Source organism: Octopus bimaculoides, chromosome 15 (assembly GCF_046866305.1).
Source record: "Octopus bimaculoides isolate indiv1 chromosome 15, ASM4686630v1, whole genome shotgun sequence".
Taxonomy (NCBI): domain Eukaryota; kingdom Metazoa; phylum Mollusca; class Cephalopoda; order Octopoda; family Octopodidae; genus Octopus; species Octopus bimaculoides.
In genome coordinates this window covers 56,728,128-56,751,165 of record NC_142942.1, presented here as the reverse complement: position 1 = coordinate 56,751,165, position 23,038 = coordinate 56,728,128, and the positions used below count along the sequence as shown (strand labels likewise).

Below are 23,038 nucleotides of genomic sequence, written 5' to 3'. Positions count from 1 at the left end.
TTATAAGTTATAGACAAAAGGTCACACACTAAATATCTTTTTATGATATCCAAAAGAAATTAGCTCAGGTGGAGGTTCTAAAATCTGTTGTTAATTTGTTAAAGTGCTTTCTATTCTAATTATTTCTTTTCATTTCAGATTGTAGCAGGAATCTTCTCAGTAAATTGTGATCAAATATCTTAAAATTCTCACTCTAATCTATGATGGTGGCACTGGTGATGATGTCAATGGTTCTAACGCTGTTGATGATGACGATGATGATGGCTGTGGTGGTAGCAATGACAGTGGATTAATTAAATTTGATTACTAACAAAGATAGTAACTGTAGAATGTTTGAATGAGAACATTCTGTAGTCAAATAGTCATCTTTTGGATGCAGTTTCTGGTGTCTGTGGTATGCAGACACCATTGTGGGAATTATTTGATGTTTGTAGGGACTCAGTAACCAATCACAGCTGAATTTATATATATATATATATATATATATATATATATATATATATATATATGTGATAGTGGATTTTCATCGATGAGTTCTTGAAAATTGGTTATTTTCCCTAAAACTATATATATATATATATTTATATAAGGGCATTGCTATACAATAACGCCTCACGCCATGAGGGACTCTAAGGTCAGACTACTATAAAAAGCACATTTTTACCGAATGCGAGGAAATGCAACTCTCAAAGCCAACCCCTTAAAAACGGACTAAATTATAGATCTTGATTTCGTAGTTATTTTAGTATTATACAACTTCTACTCGTCAGTATAATATGGTCCAGAAAAATAGAAATAAACAGTGAATCAACATACCAAACGAACACCGTGTATCCAGCATAGCATATAGACGACTGTTCATCGCTATTTCCCTATGTAAGTGGCGGGAATTTCAAATTGCATCTCGGTAAATATGCCTCTTACTCAGAATAAATTCAGCACTGAATATATTCTGGTAATATATTTAAACTCAATAATAGGACGAATTCTTTTACAAGAATTTATCAAGTAGCTAGCGCGAAAAAACCTCATAAGGGAAAAATTCCATCATTTATTCCCGAAATATATATTTATATTTATACATATACACACACACACACACACACACACACACACACACACACACACACACACACACACATATATATATATATATATATATATATACACATACATACACACACATACATATATATACACACCCCCACACACATACATATATATACATACACACACACACACACACACACACACACATACACACACACACACAAAAACATATCATAATAATAATTTCTTAAGTAACCAGAAGATGAATTTGGTATTAATTTTTATTTTGTGCAATGATTGTTTTCACCTATCCTGCTATTGTTTCTTATGGGTGGGACTCCATTTCCAACAGAAACATACCCCGACAGTGGATGACACCAGGTAGCCCAAATCAGGTCTGAATATTTTCTGTCATGTGTTTGCAGAGAATAAACACATGATTAAGTTTATAACCTTTTGTATGTTTCCCACTACATTCTTGTGTTAGTGTCACATGACAGCATATTTTGCACCTAAAAAGAAAACCTACACGGTTGAGTGAACATGTCTAATTATGATCAAAGTACTCCAAATTTAATTTAATCTGGTGGCAGAGTGGACAAGAGTTGTTTGTATGTAGTCAAGTGACTAAAATTTTAGGTTGTTAGCTATGTAGGGTCTTCATAAGTGGCAGAATGAACTTTGTGTGTGAATAATTATTTCTGTATGTACTCTTATTAAAGTTTGTTAAGTTTTGGTTTGTATAAAAGTATTTTCTTTGTTTATCCATGCTTCATCTATGGTATTTGCTGAACATAGGTAAAGTGGGAAGACCTGGAATTTGGCGGACTTATTTTTGCCCATATGTCTATGTGACTAATCAGGGGAATCTGTCTAATATTGTGGTCTTGTATTTGTTGTCAGTGAATGGTCAGTCTCTTTCTTAGCGTAAGCTTTGTTTGACCAATGTAATCTTCATTATATCTTTGACATTTTATAGCATATATTAAAATCCTTGAATAACATGTAAAGTGATTTTTTTATGTTAAAAGTCTGTCCCGATTTGAACTTGTATTTCATGTCTTCAATAAGGTTAATGCAGGTCCTGCAATTGGGGCAGCTACATCTTTTTGACTGTTTGTATAGGAATTGTGCAAGGTAATTTAGCACTTGTGAGGAATTTTGCAGGGGACTTGATTGTCTTTTGAATGCTTGTTTCATTCTTGGGTTGTGTTTTCTAATAAAGGGTAGATTATTGGATGTGTCTGGAGTGTTTTTTGTTTGGTATGCCTTGATTATAACTAAACATGTTCACTCAACTGTGTCAGCCTTCCTTCTAGGTGCAAAATACACTGTCACATGACATGAACGTAACTGGAAACACACAAAAGGTTATAAACTTAATCATGTGTTCATTCTTTACAAACACATGACAACACATTCAGAGCATTGATTGTTTGGACATGTCCAGTCAACTGTGTCAGCCTTGACTTATGATGCCAAACATTGTCACTTTAACGGGGAATCTTCAAAAATTTATATGACCAGTCATGTGACTATCCTCTACCAATCAAATTCTATTCAAAGCATATACTAATTTGAGCCATCAACTCCCTATAAAAATAGAGCAAGCTTCAAACACTAGTCATAAGCAAGACAATTGCGACAGGAACCAGGTCTTTATATTTGAACTTTTTGAAAATCAGTGTAAACTGTGGAACTGGTTAAAGCTTTAAATATTTTAATAGAAATAAAATATTTCAAATATTTTCAGTGCATTTTCGATTTCTATTTTTCCTATATATATATATATATATATATATATATATATATAAAGTGAAGTATATTGCCACTTAAATGTGGCTGACCCCTAGGGGTGGATGTTACTGTTGCTTTTAGCCCCAGGAGGACATCTCCTCCAGCTGGCTTATCGACACACTTCTGTGTCCTGTTTGTTTTGCCAAGGGAAGTTATCCCTCCCATCGTGATCTGTAGCACGAACGGACCCGGGTTTCAGGGTTATTTCCCTTCGTCAGCGTCCGATAGCCACCGATCTGCAATGAGAAGGACAACTCTTGGCAAACCTTATGTATCTTTTTCCAGTGAAATTATTCACTGATATCAAAAAAGTGAAAACAAGCAATGTTAATTCTCTAAATGAGGTATTAACAGTAACTGCACGATAAAGTGAAGTATATTGCCACTTAAATGTGGCTGACCCCTAAGGGTGGATGTTACTGTTGCTTTTAGCCCCAGGAGGACATCTCCTCCAGCTGGCTTATCGACACACTTCTGTGTCCTGTTTGTTTTGCCAAGATGTCCTCCTGGGGCTAAAAGCAACAGTAACATCCACTCCTAGGGGTCAGCCACATTTAAGTGGCAATATACTTCACTTTATCGTGCAGTTACTGTTAATACCTCATTTAGAGAATTAACATTGCTTGTTTTCACTTTTTCGATATCAGTGAATAATTTCACTGGAAAAAGATACATAAGGTTTGCCAAGAGTTGTCCTTCTCATCGCAGATCGGTGGCTATCGGACGCTGACAAAGGGAAATAACCCTGAAACCTGGGTCCGTTCGTGCTACAGATCACGATGGGCGGGATAACTTCCCTTGGCAAAACAAACAGGACACAGAAGTGTGTCGATAAGCCAGCTGGAGGAGATGTCCTCCTGGGGCTAAAAGCAACAGTAACATCCACCCCTAGGGGTCAGCCACATTTAAGTGGCAATATACTTCACTTTATCGTACAGTTACTGTTAATACCTCATTTAGAGAATTAACATATATATATATATATATATATAGAGAGAGAGAGAGAGAGAGAGTGAGTTTAAACAAGAAAAACGACAAAAAAAAAAACAACACGAGGACGTGATACAGATATTGTGTTACTGGATGCTCAGGAAAGGAAAGAATGAGAATTTGACGTTTCGAGCGGAGCTCTTTGTCAGAAATATAGGAAAGTTCAAAGAAGGGAAGATGGAGGAAGAAAATATTGCCAATGATATACATGAGGTTCTGTGTGTCTGCATGGGGTTTATGAGTGTGTGCAGTGCATATATATATATATATATATATATATATATATATATATATACATTTTTCTTCTACTAGTGAATTTAATTACCTTTTGGATATATGCTTTTTTATATACACCAGTAATGACTTTCTTATTGGTAATGCCTTCCCTGTATATTGCATAAATGTAATTATTTTTTCCAAAATAAATTGTAATTCATATTCAAGGCTCTGATGAAGGTACAGGATGCTATTTAGGCATTCAAAAATGTGTCCACTGCATATCATAGCAGAAACAGCTGTAAGTTAATGAAGTTCATAACATGACCATCATTTTCCCTGTGTCATTCAGTTTTCTTAGTGTGTATGTCCATATAACAGTATGTGTGTGTGTAAATATATATATGTATGTATGTGTGTGTGTGTGTGTGTATGTGAAGATGCAACACCTAGTGTCATTGTATTGCATAACAAGATTGTGGTTTTGATTCCCAAGTCAGCAGTGCACTGTGTTCTTGAGCAAAATGCTTCATTTCTCATTGCTCCAGCCCACTCAGCTGTATAAGTGTCACCACCGCAATGAATTGGCATCCTATTCAAAGGTAATAATGACCTGCCCACCATATCACTGGGCTGGAATCATTTGAAAGGAACAATATTGAGAGGAATTACATTGTGACCTGCAATGTTTAACAACATCCAAAAGTCTGCTTGATACTGTCATATATTTATACTTTATCAGAATTTTCAACTTGGATCCAATAAAACATTCCACTCCAATCCTTGTTGTATACTTGTATCAAAGCAAGAACAAGCTAGAGTGTTCTGTAAGAAAGTAGTATAACATCAGAATAAAGACAAATTTGATACAACTGTTTTGAGTAGTTATGTAAGACTGTTCTTACACAAGCTCTTCCTCAGTCAGATATTACAAAATATTAGTGGTGGTGAGGATAAACCTTTGAGGAAACACATTCCAGGCATGGTTATCCTGTCTTCTATTCAGATATAATGTATCTAGAACCAGATTACCCAACAAGGCAGAAATTACGTAAGAATTATCGTATGCATTCAAAATATCAGTATTTGATTTTGTCAATATTCTAGTACCAACCATAAAACTGGCAGTTTTGCCAGACAGTTATCATACTAAACCCATTCAAAGGCCTCGCTAATGCCAAGTGTTACAAGATTTCATTATCCAACATTCTTGATACCAAATGACCACTCATGAGTGACATAGTGGAATAAGTCTCCGACAGTGCTGACTCTATGGAAGCCATATTGCTGGTCACTGTGGTTGGGAGAGTGGCTTAAAGCGATGAAGGTTGTAGTTAATTACAACTGTTTCCCTAGTTTTCAAGATTGTTGGAAATGAAATCAATATGGCAGAAGTAGGTGTCAGTGATTGAAGGGTTGCTCTTTAGAGGATGTGACAAACACCTTGGTGGCCATTTAATTTATAAATGGATGGTGTGGTGAGAGAGGTAAATGCTAGAACCCTTGGTAGGGGAGCCCAAACGGTGTGAGAAAATGGAGAGAAATGGCAGATGAGTCAGTTGTTGTTTGCTGATGATACAGCACTGGTGGTGGATTTGGAAGAGCAACTGAGGAGACTGGTGATAGAGTTTGGAAGGGTGTGTGAGAGGAGGAAACTGAAAGTGAATGTAGCTAAGAAAAAAGTGATGTTTGAGAGATGGAATGGCTGGTAGGATGGATGTGAGACGTTAGAAGAGGTGAGTGCTTTTAAGTACCTGGGATCACATGTGACAGTGGAAGAAGGATTGGCTGAGGAGGTGGGTTATAGAATGAGGGAGGGGAGTAAGATACTTGGAGTTGTGAAGGGTATGCTGAGAGATAAAAGGTTGAGTATGAAAGTGAAAAGAGGTGTGTGTGTATAAGGGCCTGATTGTGCTGACAATATTATATGGTGCAGAGACGTGGGGTCTGAGATAGGCAGAAAGGAGATGTTTGAGGGCTAGGGTTGGCATGACATGATGAAGAATGAGGAGGTGCAAAGACAAGCAGGAATGAGAGAAAAACTAACAGCCAAATTGGATAGATGAATGTTGAGGTGGTTTGGCCACATGGAGAGGATGGATGAGGAGTGGATGGTAAGGAGGGTGATGAAGGCAGACGTAGTATGCAGCAGAACCAGAGGTAGACCTTGGTCTGTGCGGATGGATGGAGTGAGGATAGCTTTAGTGGTTAGAGGTGTTGGAGTGAGAGAGGCAAGAGATTTTATTAATGCTAGGAAAGTTTGGAGAGTGTTGGTGGATGTAGGAGTGAATTTTGATATTGCTTAAAGAGGTACAGAACCAGCATGATGCAGTGGGGGTAAACCAGCATATGCTGTTGGGCCCCGCTGCTGATACTGGGGGTTTGTATTCTATGCCTTGACCCAAGCATAGAACAGGGCTTGCCCCTTTGAACTGGGAAATGAATGGAATGCCTGGTGTGTGTCTTGTTGTAGCTACCCCCTCCTAAAAAAAAATGGGGAATAGGCCTGGGTATATGTATATGTATATTTTAAAGATTGGGATATAATTTCTTGATAGAGCGAAAAGGAGGGTGTGGGGAGTTTGGGAAGGGTAGTGCTTAAAGAGGTCATTGAAGTAATGTTGACGTTAAAGACAATGATGTTTATGGTTGTAGATATGGTACTACTAATGTTGCTGACCATAGGACATGAGTGATGTTGAGAGAGACGAAAGAAATTAAAATGATGAAGATGATGTATGACAAAAAGAATGATGTATGATGAAAAGAATCATGTATGACAAAGATGATATATGATGAAGTTGAGGTATGAAAATTGCTAATATTAATGATGATGATGATATTTATGATTTAATAAAGGAAACTTCACTTTATAACTTTGGATTAAAAGGTATTTTTTAGATTTGTCCTCATATTTATATACCTATCAAACAAATTAGTGTTACTCAAAAATAGCCATGACTTAGATAACAATGTTGGCAGGCAAGAAAGGAGCAAGCTGAAGATCACTTGGTGGCAGATGTTTCAAGTTGACCTGAAGTCAATATTACCAGGATGTGGTGGAAGCTTGCTGTCCATTGGATGACACACACAGAAATACTGTTATTTCAAATATCATACAACAAAAATTCTTGATTCATCCAAATTACCTCTAAAGGATTATCATAATTACCAAATCACAATTAAGAGCAGCTATATTCAAGAAGTGGGGATAATCTCAATTCTCAAAAATTTTCTAACACTGACATGCCATTAAAGAGAAGGTGGAGATAGTTTAGATTTTTGTTATAGAGTTGTTGACATACAATTGGCCAAATTAAGTTATTGCTCTAACATAATTTTTCTTATATATATATATATCATCATCATCATCGTTTAACGTCCGCTTTCCATGCTAGCATGGGTTGGACGACTTGACTGAGGACTGGTGAAACCGGATGGCAACACCAGGCTCCAATCTAAATTTGGCAGAGCTTTTACAGCTGGATGCCCTTCCTAACGCCAACCACTCAGAGAGTGTAGTAGGTGCTTTTACGTGTCACCTGCACGAAGGCCAGTCAAGCAATACTGGCAACGGCCACGCTCGAAATGGTGTCTTTTATGTGCCACCCGCACAAGCCAGTCCAGGGGCACTGGCAACGATCTCGCTCGAAAATCCTACGGGAGCCAGTCAGGCGGTACTGGCAACGGCCACGCTCAAAATGGTGCATCTCATGTGCCACCCGCACAAGAGCCAGTCCAGGGACACTGGCAATGATCTTACTTGGCTTGCCGGGTCTTCTCACGCACAGCACATTTACAAAGGTCTCAGTCAGTAGTCATCGCCTCTTCCTTGGCCTACCTCTTCCACGGGTTCCCTCAACTGTTAGGGTGTGGCACTTTTTCACGCAGCTATCCTCATCCATTCTCACCACATGTCCATACCAGCGCAATCGTCTCTCTTGCACACCACAACTGATGCTTCTAATGTTCAGCTTTTCTCTCAAGATACTTACACTCTGACGGGTATTCACATTGACATTACACATCCAACGGAGGATACTGGCTTCATACCTTGCGAGCTTACGTATGTCCTCAGCAGTTACAGCCCATGTTTCACTGCCATGTAGCATGGCTGTTCGTACGCATGCGTCATACAGTCTGCCTTTTACTCTGAGTGAGAGTCCCTTTGTCGCCAGCAGGGGTAAGAGCTCTCTAAACTTTGCCCAGGCTATTCTTATTCTAGCAGCTACACTTTCAGCGCACCCACCCCCACTACTAACTTGGTCGCCCAGATAGCGGAAGCTATCGACTACCTCTAGTTTTTCACCCTGGAATGAGATAGAAGTTGTTTCCTGTTTGTTTACAGTCTTTATTGCACCTGAACATCTGCCATAAACAAAAACTAACTTCCTAGTTAACCTGCCTTTGATGTTGCTGCACCTCTTATGTGTCCATAGCTTGCACCGGGTACCTCTTATAGAGTTACTACCTACTCCTTTTCTACATACTGAGCAGGGCCATCTACCTGAAGGGGTTTGTGTTTTATCTACCTTCCTACTTATTAGGATTTTGGTTTTAGCTAGGTTGACTCTAAGGCCCTTCAATTCTAGACCTTGCTTCCACATCTGAAACTTCTCCTCTAGTTCTGATAGTGACTCCGCAATTAGGGCAAGGTCATCAGCATAGAGGAGCTCCCAGGGGCAACCAGTCTTGAACTCCTCTGTGATTGCCTGGAGGACTATGATAAATAAGAGGGGGCTGAGGACGGAACCTTGGTGGACCCCTACCTCTACCCGGAATTCATTGCTGTACTCATTTCCAACCCTCACCTTACTGGCAGCATCTCTGTACATGGCTCGCACAGCTCTCACTAACCATTCTTCTATCCCAAGTTTCCTCATTGACCACCAGATAAGGGATCGGGGGACCCTGTCAAAGGCTTTCTCCATGTCAACGAAAGCCAGGTACAGAGGTTTATCCTTGGTTAGGTATTTCTCCTGCTGCTGTCTTACTAGAAATATGGCATCAGTAGTGCTTTTACCTGGCCCGAACCCAAACTGCATCTCATCTAAATTGATTCGCTCCCTAATTAGTTGGGCTATGACCCTCTCCGTAACTTTCATAACCTGATCTAACAGCTTGATGCCTCTGTAATTATTTGTATCTAAAGCGTCACCTTTACCTTTGTAGCAGTTGACTATGATGCTGCTACACCAGTCATAGGGTATGACTCCTTCGTGTATCACCTGGTTCGTAATACGGGTGACTAGGCTATAGCCAACACTGCCAGATATTTTGAGCATCTCTGCAGTGATTCCTGATGGGCTGGGGGCTTTCCCGGTCTTCATACTCTTAATTGCTTTATCTACCCTGGTACTATCAACTCGGATAGCTGGTCCCTCTATTGGGTCGACATACGGCAGGCTCTCTTCCTCCCATTCATTCTCTTTATTAAGCAATTTATCGTAGTGGCATCTCCAGACCTCTTTCTTTGCATCCTTATTTAGTGCAAGCGTACCATCATCCATGCGAACACATTTCTCTCCTATTGTCTTCCACATTGTATGATGCTATATCCCCTTCTATTTCGTTAAATGCTTCAAGTAACTTGTCTCTAAGTCTCTGTCCATTTGCAGGGTCTTTAAGCTTCCACACCCTTCTCCTCCAAGCCGGTCTAATTCTGGGCACCCATTTTGCCTTGATCCCAAAGTCGCTAACTACTAATGTATGTTGTGGGGTACATTCTTCGCCAGGGTAGGTTTTGGCATTTATAAGCCGCCCTCTTGCCCTATTTCTGGCGAGGATGTAGTCGATTTGGCTAGAGTGTCTGCCGGAGCGGTAGGTGACTAGGTGACTGGCAGGTTTCCTGAAGTTGGTATTGCAGACCATAAGATCGGTTGCATCACAGAACTCCAGCAGTCTGGTTCCCTCCTCGTTGCGGGAACCGAAGCCATAGCCTCCATGTATGCCATGGAAGCCTCCAGCACGACGTCCGACATGACCATTGAAGTCTCCAGCCACAAAGAGAAGGTCCCTGTCACTCGTCGACGAGGTAGTTTGCAAGAGGATGTCATAGAATTGGTCTTTCTGCTTTGCATAACAACTGACTAGAGAGGAATTTTCATACATACAGAAGAAAGCAATGGTCGGTGAGAGAGAGAGAGAGAGAGAGAGAGAGAGAGAGAGAGAGAGAGAGAGAGAGAGAGAGAGAAAGTTTCATAGATACAGAATATATTTTTAACAAGTTGAAAGAACGAACGGTTAGACAAAGAAAGGAAGAAAGAAAGTAAGAAAGAAAGAAAGGAAGAAAGAAAGAAATAAAGAAAGAAAGAAAGAAAGCGATGGTCGGTGACCGAGAGAGAAAGAGAGACAAAGAAAGAAATCGAAAAATCGTCTCAAAATTTTTTGGTTCGTGCAATTGTTTGGTCCTTTTTATTCCTGTAAACCCTGCACGTACTTGCAGCTCAAGGCACAGGGCAGGTTCTTGCGTTTCCAGATACGTACTTGCAGCTCAAGGCACAGGGCAGGTTCTTGCGTTTCCAGATACGTACTTGCAGCTCAAGGCACAGGGCAGGTTCTTGCGTTTCCAGATACGTACTTGCAGCTCAAGGCACAGGGCAGGTTCTTGCGTTTCCAGATACGTACTTGCAGCTCAAGGCACGGGGCAGGTTCTTGCGTTTCCAGATACGTACTTGCAGCTCAAGGCACGGGGCAGGTTCTTGCGTTTCCAGATACGTACTTGCAGCTCAAGGCACGGGGCAGGTTCTTGCGCTTCCAGTCACGTTCTTGCGGCATCAAGTTCATTCCTGCCACCCAAGGCACCCAAGGCACGTAGTTACAGCTGCGGGCAAGTACTCACGGCCCAAGGAACATACATACGGCCCTTACCACATACCTGCCGCCCAATGCACCTAGTTACTGCCTCGGGCACGTTCTTGCGGCGCCAGGTACGTTCTTGCGGCGACGGGACCATTCTTGCAGTGCCATACACGTTTTTGCGGCGCCGAGCACATTCTTGCAGCGCCGGGCACGTACTTCCAGCCCCGGTCACGTATTTACGGCCCCAGGCACGTACATACGGCCACAGGCACATAGATACTGGCCCAGTCACGGACGTACGGCCCCAATCACCTTCTTGCGGCCGCAGGCACGTAGTAACGGCCCCGGAAACGTACCTGCGGCCCCAGGAACGTAGTTATTGCCCTGGGCACGTTCTTGCAGAACCAGCTACGTTCTTGCGGCCCACGGACATTGTTGGAGCCATGGGCACTTCTTGCGGAGACAGGCACATACTTGCCGGCCAAGGCATGTTCTTGCGGCCCTAGGCATGTTCTTGCGGCGCCGGGCACGTTCTTGGAGTACCGGGCACTTTCTTGCGGCGCCAGGCACATTCTTCCGGCCCCAGGCATATTCTTGCAGGTCCAGGTACATTCTTGCGGCGCCGGGCTCGTTTTTGTTTTGCGTCAGACAGGTTCTTCCGATTCGGACACGTTCTTGCGGCACCCGGCATGTTCTTGCGGGGCTGGGCACGTACCTACGGCCCCAGGCGTGTACATACGGCTCTATGAACGTACTTGCAGTGCCAGGCACTTTTTTGCAGCCCCGGGAACGTTCTTGCACATCGTTGCGGCAAAAGGTACATTCTTCGCCGGGCACGTTCTTGCGGCCCTAGGCACGTTCTTGCGGCCCTGTGCACGTCGTTACTGCCCCAGCCACGTACTTACGGCCACAGGCACGAAGCAGGTTCTTGCGTTTCCAGGCACGTTCTTGCGGCACCTGGCAAGTCCTTGTGGAGCCTGGCATGTTCTTGCGCTGCCAGGCACGTTCTTGCTGCACGGAGCAGGTTCTTGCGGCGCCAGGCACGTTTTTTTGAAGCGTGGGGAAAGTTCTTGCAGACCCGGGCACGCACTTACGATCCCGTGCAAGTTTTGGACCCCGACTTTATGGCCAGTGTACAATTTTTTGACCCCGTCTTTATGGCCAGTGTTCAATTTTTGGTCCTCGTCTTTATGGCCAGTGTGCGATTTTGGGTCCCCGACTTTATGGCCAGTATTCAATTTTTGGTCTTCGTCTTCATGGCCAGTGTGCGATTTTGGGTCCCCGACTTTATGGCCAGTGTTCAATTGATCGTCCCCGACTTCATGGCCAGTGTACAATTTTTGGTCCCCCATTTTATGGCCAGTGTGCAATATTTGGTCCCCGACTTAATGGCCAGTGAGCGATTTTTGGTCCCCCATTTTATGGCCAGTGTTCAATATTTGGTCCCCGTCATTATGGCCAGTGTGCAATTTTAGGTCCCCGTCTTTATGGCCACTATGCTATTTAGGGTCCCCGACTTTATGGCCAGTGTTCAATTTTAGGTCCCCGTCTTTATGGCCACTATGCGATTTATGGTCACCGACTTTATGGCCAGAGTTCAATTTTTGGTCCCCGTATTTATGGCCAGTGTGCAATTTTTGGTCCCCCATTTTATGGCGTGTTCAATTATAGGTCCCCGACTTTATGGCCAGTTTTCAACATTTGGTCCCCGTCTTTATGGCCAATGTGCAATTCTTGGTCCCCGACTTTATGGCCAAATACGGGGATCAAATATTGATCACTGGCCATAAAGTCGGGGACCATAAATAGCATAGTGGCCATAAAGACGGGGACCTATAATTGAACACTGGCCATAAAGTCGGGGACCAAAATCGCACACTGGCCATAAAGACGGGGACCAAAAATTAAACACTGGCCACAAAGTCGGGGACTATAGATAGCATAGTGGCCATAAAGACGGGGACCTAAAATTGAACACTGGCCATAAAGTCGGGGTCCAATAATTGCACATTGGCCATAAAGACGGGGACCTAAAAGAGAACACTGGCCATAAAGACGGGGACCAAAAATTGAACACAGGCCCTTAAATCGGGACCAAAAATTGTACACTGGCCATGTAGTCGGGGACTAAAAATCGCACACTGGCCATAAAGACGGGGACCATAAATTGAACACTGGCCATAAAGTCGGGGACCATAAATAGCATAGTGGCCAAAAAGACGGGGACCTAAAATTGAACACTGGCCTAAAGTCGGGGACCAATAATTGCACATTGGCCATAAAGACGGGGACCAAATGTTGAACACTGCCCATAAAGTCGGGGATCAATAATTGCACATTGGCCATAAAGTCGGGGACCAAATGTTGAACAGTGGCCATAAAGACGGGGACCAAAAATTAAACACTGGCCATAAAGTCGGGGACTATAGATAGCATAGTGGTCATAAAGATGGGGACCTAAAATTGAACACTGGCCATAAATTCGGGGTCCAATAATTGCACATTGGCCATAAAGACGGGACCAAAAATTGAACACTGGCCATAAAGTCGGGGACCTATAATTGAACACTGGCCATAACGACGGGGACCTAAAATTGAACACTGGCCATAAAGTCGGGGACCATAAATAGCATAGTGGCCATAAAGACGGGGACCTAAAATTGAACACTGGCCATAAATTGGAGGCTGAAAAATTGCACATTGGCCATAAAGACGGGACCAAAAATTGAACACTGGCCATAAAGTCGGGGACCTATAATTGAATACTGGTCATAACGACGGGGACCTAAAATTGAACACTGGCCATAAAGTCGGGGACCATAAATAGCATAGTGGCCATAAAGACGGGGACCTAAAATTGAACACTGGCCATAAATTGGAGGCTGAAAAATTGCACACCGGCCATAAAGACGGGGCCCGAACATTGTAAGCTGGCCATAAAGTCGGGTACCAAAAATCGCACACTGGCCATAAAGACGGGGACCTAAAATTGAACACTGGCCATAAAGTCGGGGACCATAAATAGCATAGTGGCCATAAAGACGGGGACCTAAAATTGAACACTGGCCATAAAGTCGGGGACCAATAATTGCACATTGGCCATAAAGACGGGGACCAAATGTTGAACACTGGCCATAAAGTCGGGGACCTATAATTGAACACTGGCCATAAAGTCGGGGACCAATAATTGCACATTGGCCATGAAGACGGGAACCTAAAATTGAACACTGGCCATAAAGTCGGGTACCAAAAATCGCACACTGGCCATAAAGACGGGGACCTAAAATTGAACACTGGCCATAAAGTCGGGGACCCAATGTTGAACACTGGCCATAAAGACGGGGACCTATAATTGAATACTGGCCATAAAATGAGGGACCAAAAATTGCACACTGGCCATAAATACGGGAATCAAAAATTGAACACTGGCCATAAAGTCGGGGACCATAAATAGCATAGTGGCAATAAAGACGGGGAACAAAAATTGAACACTGGCCATAAAGTCGGGGACCATAAATAGCATAGTGGCCATAAAGACGGGGACCTAAAATTGAACACTGGCCATAAAGTCGGGGACCAATAATTGCACATTGGCCATAAAGACGGGGACCAAATGTTGAACACTGTTCAATTTTTGGTCCCCGACTTTATGGCCACTGTTCAACATTTGGTCCCCGTCTTTACGGCCAATGTGCAATTATTGGTCCCCGACATTATGGCCAGTGTTCAATTTTAGGTCCCTGTCTTTATGGCCACTATGCTATGTATGGTCCCCGACTTTATGGCCAGTGTGCAATGTTCGGTCCCCGTCTTTATGGCCAGTGTGCGATTTTTGGTACCCGACTTTATGGCCAGTGTGCAATGTTCGGTCCCCGTCTTTATGGCCGGTGTGCAATTTTCAGCCTCCACTTTATGGCCAGTGTTCAATTTCATGTCCCCGTCTTTATGGCCACTATGCTATTTATGGTCCCCGTCTTTATGGCCAGTGTTCAATTATAGGTCCCCGACTTTATGGTCAGTGTTCAACATTTGGTCCCCGTCTTTATGGCCAATGTGCAATTATTGATCCCCGACTTTATGGCCAGCGTTCAATTCTTGATCCCTCATTTTATGGCCAGTGTTCAATTATAGGTCCCCGACTTTATGGCCAGTTTTCAACATTTGGTCCCCGTCTTTATGGCCAATGTGCAATTTTAGGTCCCCCGTCTTTATGGCCACTATGCTATTTATAGTCCCCGACTTTATGGCCAGTGTTCAATTTTTGGTCCCCGTCTTTATGGCCACTGTTCAACATTTGGTCCCCGTCTTTACGGCCAATGTGCAATTATTGGTCCCCGACATTATGGCCAGTGTTCAATTTTAGGTCCCTGTCTTTATGGCCACTATGCTATGTATGGTCCCCGACTTTATGGCCAGTGTTCAATTTTTGTTCCCCGTCTTTATGGCCAATGTGCAATTATTTGTAGCCCGACTTTATGGTCAGTGTTCAATTTTAGGTCCCCGTCTTTATGGCCACTATGCTATTTATGGTCCCCGACTTTATAGCCAGTGTTCAATTTTAGGTCCCCGTCTTTATGGCCACTATGCTATTTATGGTCCCCGACTTTATGGCCAGTGTTCAATTTTAGGTCCCCGTCTTTATGGCCAGTGTTTAATTTTAGGTCCCCGTCTACATGGCCACTATGCTATTTATGGTCCCCGACTTTATGGCCAGCGTTCCATTTTTGATCCCCCATTTTATGGCCAGTGTTCAATTATAGGTCCCCGACATTATGGCCAGTTTTCAACATTTGGTCCCCGTCTTTATGGCCAATGTGCAATTATTGGGCCCCGACTTTATGGCCAATGTTCAATTTTAGGTCCCCGTCTTTATGGCCACTATGCTATTTATAGTCCCCGACTTTATGGCCAGTGTTCAATTTTTGGTTCCCGTCTTTATAGCCAGTGTGCGATTTATAGTCCCCGACTTTATGGCCAGTGTTCAATTTTAGGTCCCCGTCTTTATGGCCAGTGTTTAATTTTAGGTCCCCGTCTACATGGCCACTATGCTATTTATGGTCCCCGCCTTTATGGCCAGCGTTCCATTTTTGATCCCCCATTTTATGGCCAGTGTTCAATTATAGGTCCCCGACATTATGGCCAGTTTTCAACATTTGGTCCCCGTCTTTATGGCCAATGTGCAATTATTGGGCCCCGACTTTATGGCCAATGTTCAATTTTAGGTCCCCGTCTTTATGGCCACTATGCTATTTATAGTCCCCGACTTTATGGCCAGTGTTCAATTTTTGGTCCCCGACTTTATGGCCAGTGTTCAATTATAGGTCCCCGTCTTTATGGCCAGTGTTCAATTTTAGGTCCCCGTCTTTATGGCCACTATGCTATTTATAGTCCCCGACTTTATGGCCAGTGTTCAATTTTTGGTCCCCCGTCTTTATGGCCAGTGTTCAATTATAGGTCCCCGACTTTATGGCCAGTGTTCAACATTTGGTCCCCGTCTTTATGGCCAATGTGCAATTATTGGTCCCCGACTTTACGGGCAGTGTTCAATTTTAGGTCCCCGTCTTTATGGCCACTATGCTATTTATGGTCCCCGACTTTATGGCCAGTGTTCAGTTTTTGTTCCCCGTCTTTATGGCCAATGTGCAATTATTGGTCCCCGCCTTTATGGCCAGTGTTCAATTTTAGGTTCCGTCTTTATGGCCAGTGTGCAATGTTTGGTCCCCGTCTTTATGGCCGGTGTGCAATTTTCAGCCTCCACTTTATGGCCAGTGTTCAATTTTATGTCCCCGTCTTTATGGTCACTTTGCTATTTATGTTCCCCGACTTTATTGGCAGTTTGGAATTTTTGGTCCCCCATTTTATGGCCCGTGTTCAATTATTGGTCCCCGACTTTATGGCCAGTGTTCAACATTTGGTCCCCGTCTTTATGGCCAATGTGCAATTATTGGTCCCCGACTTTATGGCCAGTGTTCAATATTACGTCCCCGTCTTTATGGCCACTATGCTATTTATGGTCCCCGACTTTATGGCCAGTGTTCAATTTTAGGTCCCCGTCTTTATGGCCACTATGCGATTTATGGCCCCCGACTTTATGGCCAGTGTACAATGTTCGGTCCCCGTCTTTATGGCCGGTGTGCAATTTTTCAGCCTCCAATTTATGGCCAGTGTTCAATTTTAGGTCCCCGTCTTTATGGCCTGTGTTTATTTTAGGTCCCCGTCTTTATGGCCACTATGCTATTTATGGTCCCCGACTTTATGGCCAGTGTTCAATTTTTGGTCCCCGTCTTTATGGCCAATGTGCAATTATTGGTCCCCGACTTCTTGGCCAGTGTTCAATTTTTGATCCCCGTAATTATGGCCAGTTTGCAATTTTTGGTCCCCCATTTTATGGCCGGTGTTCAATTATTGGTCCCCGTCTTTATGGCCAGTGTTCAACATTTGGTCCCCGTCTTTATGGCCAATGTGCAATTATTGGTCCCCGACTTTATGGCCAGTGTTCAATTTTAGGTCCCCGTCTTTATGGCCACTATGCTATTTATGGTCCCCGACTTTATGGCCAGTGTTCAATTTTTGATCCCCGTCTTTATGGCCAATGTGCAATTATTTGTCCCCGACTTTATGGTCAGTGTTCAATTTTAGGTCCCCGTCTTTATGGCCACTATGCTATTTATGGTCCCCGACTTTATGGCCAGTGTTCAATTTTTGATTCCCGTATTTATGGCCAGTGTGCAATTTTTGTTCCCCCATTTTATGGCCAATGTTCAATTATAGGTCCCCGACTTTATGGCCAGTGTTCAACATTTGGTCTCCGTCTTTATGGCCAATGTGCAATCATTGGTCCCCGACTTTATGGCCAGTGTTCAATTTTAGGTCCCCGTCTTTATGGCCACTATGCTATTTATGGTCCCCGACTTTATGGCCAGTGTTCAATTTTTGGTCCCAGTCTTTATGGCCAATGTGCAATTATTGGTCCCCGACTTTATGGCCAATGTGCAATTATTGATCCCCGACTTTATGGCCAGTGTTCAACATTCGGCCCCCGTCTTTATGGCCAATGTGCAATTATTGATCCCCGACTTTATGGCCAGTGTTCAATTTTAGGTCCCCGTCTTTATGGCCACTATGCTATTTATGGTCCCCGACTTTATGGCCAGTGTTCCATTTTAGGTCCCCGTCTTTATGGCCAGTGTTCAATTATAGGTCCCCGTCTTTATGGCCAGTGTTCAACATTTGGTCCCCGTCCTTATGGCCAATGTGCAATTATTGATCCCCGAATTTATGGCCAGTGTTCAATTTTAGGTCCCCGTCTTTATGGCCACTATGCTATTTATGGTCCCCGACTTTATGGCCAGTGTTCAATTTTTGATCCCCGTAATTATGGCCAGTTTGCGATTTTTGGTCCCCGACTTTATCGCCAGTATTCAAATTTTTGGTCCCCGACTATATGTCCAGTGTACAAAATTTGGTCCCGACTTTATGGCCAGTGTTCAATTTTTGATCCCCGTATTTATGGCCAGTTTGCAATTTTTGGTCCCCCATTTTATGGCCAGTGTTCAATTATAGGTCCCCGAATTTATGGCCAGTGTTCAACATTTGGTCCCCGTCTTTATGGCCACTATGCTATTTATGGTCCCCGACTTTATGGCCAGCGTTCAATTTTTGATCCCCCATTTTATGGCCAGTGTTCAATTATAGGTCCCCGTCTTTATGGCCAATGTGCAATTCTTGGTCCCCGACTTTATGGCCAATGTTCAATTTCAGGTCCCCGTCTTTATGGCCACTATGCTATTTATGGTCCCCGACTTTATAGCCAGTGTTCAATTTTAGGTCCGCGTCTTTATGGCCACTATGCTATTTATAGTCCCCGACTTTATGGCCAGTGTTCAATTTTAGGTCCCCGTCTTTATGGCCTGTGTTTATTTTAGGTCCCCGTCTTTATGGCCACTATGCTATTTATGGTCCCCGACTTTATGGCCAATGTGCAATTATTGGTCCCCGACTTTATGGCCAGCGTTCAATTTTTGATCCCCCATTTTATGGCCAGTGTTCAATTATAGGTCCCCGTCTTTATGGCCAATGTGCAATTCTTGGTCCCCGACTTTATGGCCAATGTTCAATTTCAGGTCCCCGTCTTTATGGCCACTATGCTATTTATGGTCCCCGACTTTATAGCCAGTGTTCAATTTTAGGTCCGCGTCTTTATGGCCACTATGCTATTTATAGTCCCCGACTTTATGGCCAGTGTTCAATTTTAGGTCCCCGTCTTTATGGCCTGTGTTTATTTTAGGTCCCCGTCTTTATGGCCACTATGCTATTTATGGTCCCCGACTTTATGGCCAATGTGCAATTATTGGTCCCCGACTTTATGGCCAGTGTTCAATTTTAGGTCCCCGTCTTTATGGCCACTATGCTATTTATGGTCCCCGACTTTATGGCCAGTGTTCAATTTTTGATTCCCGTATTTATGGCCAGTGTGCAATTTTTGTTCCCCCATTTTATGGCCAATGTTCAATTATAGGTCCCCGACTTTATGGCCAGTGTTCAACATTCGGCCCCCGTCTTTATGGCCAATGTGCAATTATTGATCCCCGACTTTATGGCCAGTGTTCAATTTTAGGTCCCCGTCTTTATGGCCACTATGCTATTTATGGTCCCCGACTTTATGGCCAGTGTTCCATTTTAGGTCCCCGTCTTTATGGCTAGTGTTCAATTATAGGTCCCCGACTTTATGGCCAGTGTTCAATTATAGGTCCCCGTCCTTATGGCCAGTGTTCAATTTTAGGTCCCCGTCTTTATGGCCACTATGCTATTCATGGTCCCCGACTTTATGGCCAGTGCTCAATTTTTGATTCCCGTATTTATGGCCAGTGTGCAATTTTTGGTCCCCCATTTTATGGCCAATGTTCAATTATAGGTCCCCGACTTTATGGCCAGTGTTCAACATTTGGTCCCCGTCTTTATGGCCAATGTGCAATTATTTATCCCCGACTTTATGGCCAGTGTTCAATTTTAGATCCCCGTCTTTATGGCCTCTATGCTATTTATGGTCCCCGACTTTATGGCCAGTGTTCAATTTTAGGTCCCCGTCTTTATGGCCACTATGCTATTTATGGTCCCCGACTTTATGGCCAGTGTTCAATTTTAGGTCCCCGTCTTTAAGGCCACTCTTCGATTTATGGTCCCCGACTTTATGGCCAGTGTTCAACATTTGGTCCCCGTCTTTATGGCCAATGTGCAATTATTGGTCCCCGACTTTATGGCCAGTGTTCAATTTTTGTTCCCCGTCTTTATGGCCAATTTGCAATTATTTATCCCCGACTTTATGGTCAGTGTTCAATTTTAGGTCCCCGTCTTTATGGCCACTCTTCGATTTATGGTCCCCGACTTTATGGCCAGTGTTCAATTTTTGGTCCCCATCTTTATGGCCAGTTTGCGATTTTTGGTCCCCGACTTTATGGCCAGTGTTCAAATTTTTGGTCCCCGACTATATGTCCAGTGTACAAAATTTGGTCCCGTCTTTATGGCCAGTGTTCAATTTTTGATCCCCGTATTTATGGCCAGTTTGCAATTTTTGGTCCCCCATTTTATGGCCAGTGTCCAATTATAGGTCCCCGACTTTATGGCCAGTGTTCAACATTTGGTCCCCGTCTTTATGGCCAATGTGCAATTATTGGTCCCCGATTTTATGGCCAGTATTCAATTTTAGGTCCCCGTCTTTATGGCCACTATGCTATTTATGGTCCCCGACTTTATGGCCAGTGTTCAACATTTGGTCCCCGTCTTTATGGCCAATGTGCAATTATTGGTCCCCGACTTTATGGCCAGTGTTCAATTTTTGTTCCCCGTCTTTATGGCCAATTTGCAATTATTTATCCCCGACTTTATGGTCAGTGTTCAATTTTAGGTCCCCGTCTTTATGGCCACTCTTCGATTTATGGTCCCCGACTTTATGGCCAGTGTTCAATTTTTGGTCCCCATCTTTATGGCCAGTTTGCGATTTTTGGTCCCCGACTTTATGGCCAGTGTTCAAATTTTTGGTCCCCGACTATATGTCCAGTGTACAAAATTTGGTCCCGTCTTTATGGCCAGTGTTCAATTTTTGATCCCCGTATTTATGGCCAGTTTGCAATTTTTGGTCCCCCATTTTATGGCCAGTGTCCAATTATAGGTCCCCGACTTTATGGCCAGTGTTCAACATTTGGTCCCCGTCTTTATGGCCAATGTGCAATTATTGGTCCCCGATTTTATGGCCAGTATTCAATTTTAGGTCCCCGTCTTTATGGCCACTATGCTATTTATGGTCCCCGACTTTATGGACAGTGTTCAATTTTTGTTCCCCGTCTTTATGGCCAATGTGCAATTATTGGTCCCCGACTTTATGGCCAGTGTTCAATTTTAGGTTCCGTCTTTATGGCCAGTGTGCAATGTTCGGTCCCTGTCTTTATGGCCGGTGTGCAATTTTCAGCCTCCACTTTATGGCCAGTGTTCAATTTTAGGTCCCCGTCTTTATGGCCACTATGCTATTTATGGTCCCCGACTTTATGGCCAGTGTTCAATTTTTGGTCCCCCGTCTTTATGGCCAATGTGCAATTATTGGTCTCCGACTTTATGGCCTGTGTTTATTTTAGGTCCCCGTCTTTATGGCCACTATGCTATTTATGGTCCCCGACTTTATGGCCAGTGTTCAATTTTTGATCCCCGTAATTATGGCCAGTTTTTAATTTTTGGTCCCCCATTTTATGGCCAATGTTCAATTATAGCTCCCCGACTTTATGGCCAGTGTTCAACATTTGGTCCCCGTGTTTATGGCCAATGTGCAATTATTGGTCCCCGACTTTATGGCCAGTGTTCAATTTTAGGTCCCCGTCTTTATGGCCAGTGTGCGATTTTTGGTACCCGACTTTATGGCCAGTGTACAATGTTCGGTCCCCGTCTTTATGGCCGGTGGGCAATTTTTCAGCCTCCACTTTATGGCCAGTGTTCAATTTTAGGTCCCCGTCTTTATGGCCACTATGCTATTTATGGTCCCCGACTTTATGGCCAGTGTTCAATTATAGGTCCCCGACTTTATGGCCAGTGTTCAACATTTGGTCCCCGTCTTTATGGCCAATGTGCAATTATTGATCCCCGACTTTATGGCCAGTGTTCAATTTTAGGTCCCCGTCTTTATGGCCACTATGCTATTTATGGTCCCCGACGTTATGACCAGCGTTCAATTTTTGATCCCCAATTTTATGGCCAGTGTTCAATTATAGGTCCCCGACTTTATGGCCAGTGTTCAACATTTGGTCCCCGTCTTTATGGCCAATGTGCAATTATTGATCCCCGACTTTATGGCCAGTGTTCAATTTTAGGTCCCCGTCTTTATGGCCACTATGCTATTTATGGTCCCCGACGTTATGACCAGCGTTCAATTTTTGATCCCCAATTTTATGGCCAGTGTTCAATTATAGGTCCCCGACTTTATGGCCAGTTTTCAAAATTTGGTCCCCGTCTTTATGGCCAATGTGCAATTATTGGTCCCCGACTTTATGGCCAATGTTCAATTTTAGGTCCCCGTCTTTATGGCCTCTCTTCGATTTATGGTCCCCGACTTTATGGCCAGTGTTCAATTTTTGGGCCCCGTCTTTATGGCCAGTGTGCGATTTTTGGTCCCCGACTTTATGGCCAGTGTTCCATCTTTGGTCCCCGTCTTTATGGCCAGTGTTCAATTTTAGGTCCCCGTCCTTATGGCCACTATGCGATTTATGGTCACCGACTTTATGGCCAATGTTGAATTTTTGGTCCCCGTCTTTATGGCCAACGTTCAATTATTGGTCCCCGGCTTTATGGCCAGTGTTCAATTTTAGGTCCCCGTCTTTATGGCCACTATGCTATTTATGGTCCCCGACTTTATGGCCAGTGTACAATTTTTGGTCCCCGTCTTTTTGGTCAGTGTGCAATTTTTGGTCCCCGACTTTATGGCCAGTGTTCAATTTTGGTCCCCCATTTTATGGCCAGTGTTCAATTATAGGTCCCCGACTTTATGTCCAGTGTTTAATATTTGGTCCCCGTCTTTATGGCCAGCGTGCAATTATTCATCCCCGACTTTATGGCCATTGTTGATTTCTGGTCCCCGACTTTATGGCCTGTGTGCGAATTTTGTTCCCCGACTTTATGGCCAGTGTACAACGTTCGGTCCCCG

The 23,038-nt window shown here is 43.5% G+C and overlaps 1 protein-coding gene across 9 annotated transcripts in view; it reads left to right on the top strand.

Moving 5' to 3' along the window:
* LOC106882513 (peroxisomal leader peptide-processing protease) overlaps positions 1 to 2,799 on the top strand; it is a 63,775-nt gene extending 60,976 nt beyond the window's left edge. For all 9 annotated transcript variants that reach the window (XR_016244486.1, XM_014933211.3, XM_089363918.1 and 6 more), the window contains one exon: positions 139 to 2,799. Coding sequence is in view for 8 of the 9 variants with exons in the window: in XM_014933211.3 (XP_014788697.1) it covers positions 139 to 170 (32 nt within the window). In the remaining variant the exon portion in view is untranslated. The remainder of the gene's footprint in view (positions 1 to 138) is intronic.
* The last annotated feature ends 20,239 nt before the right edge of the window (positions 2,800 to 23,038 follow it).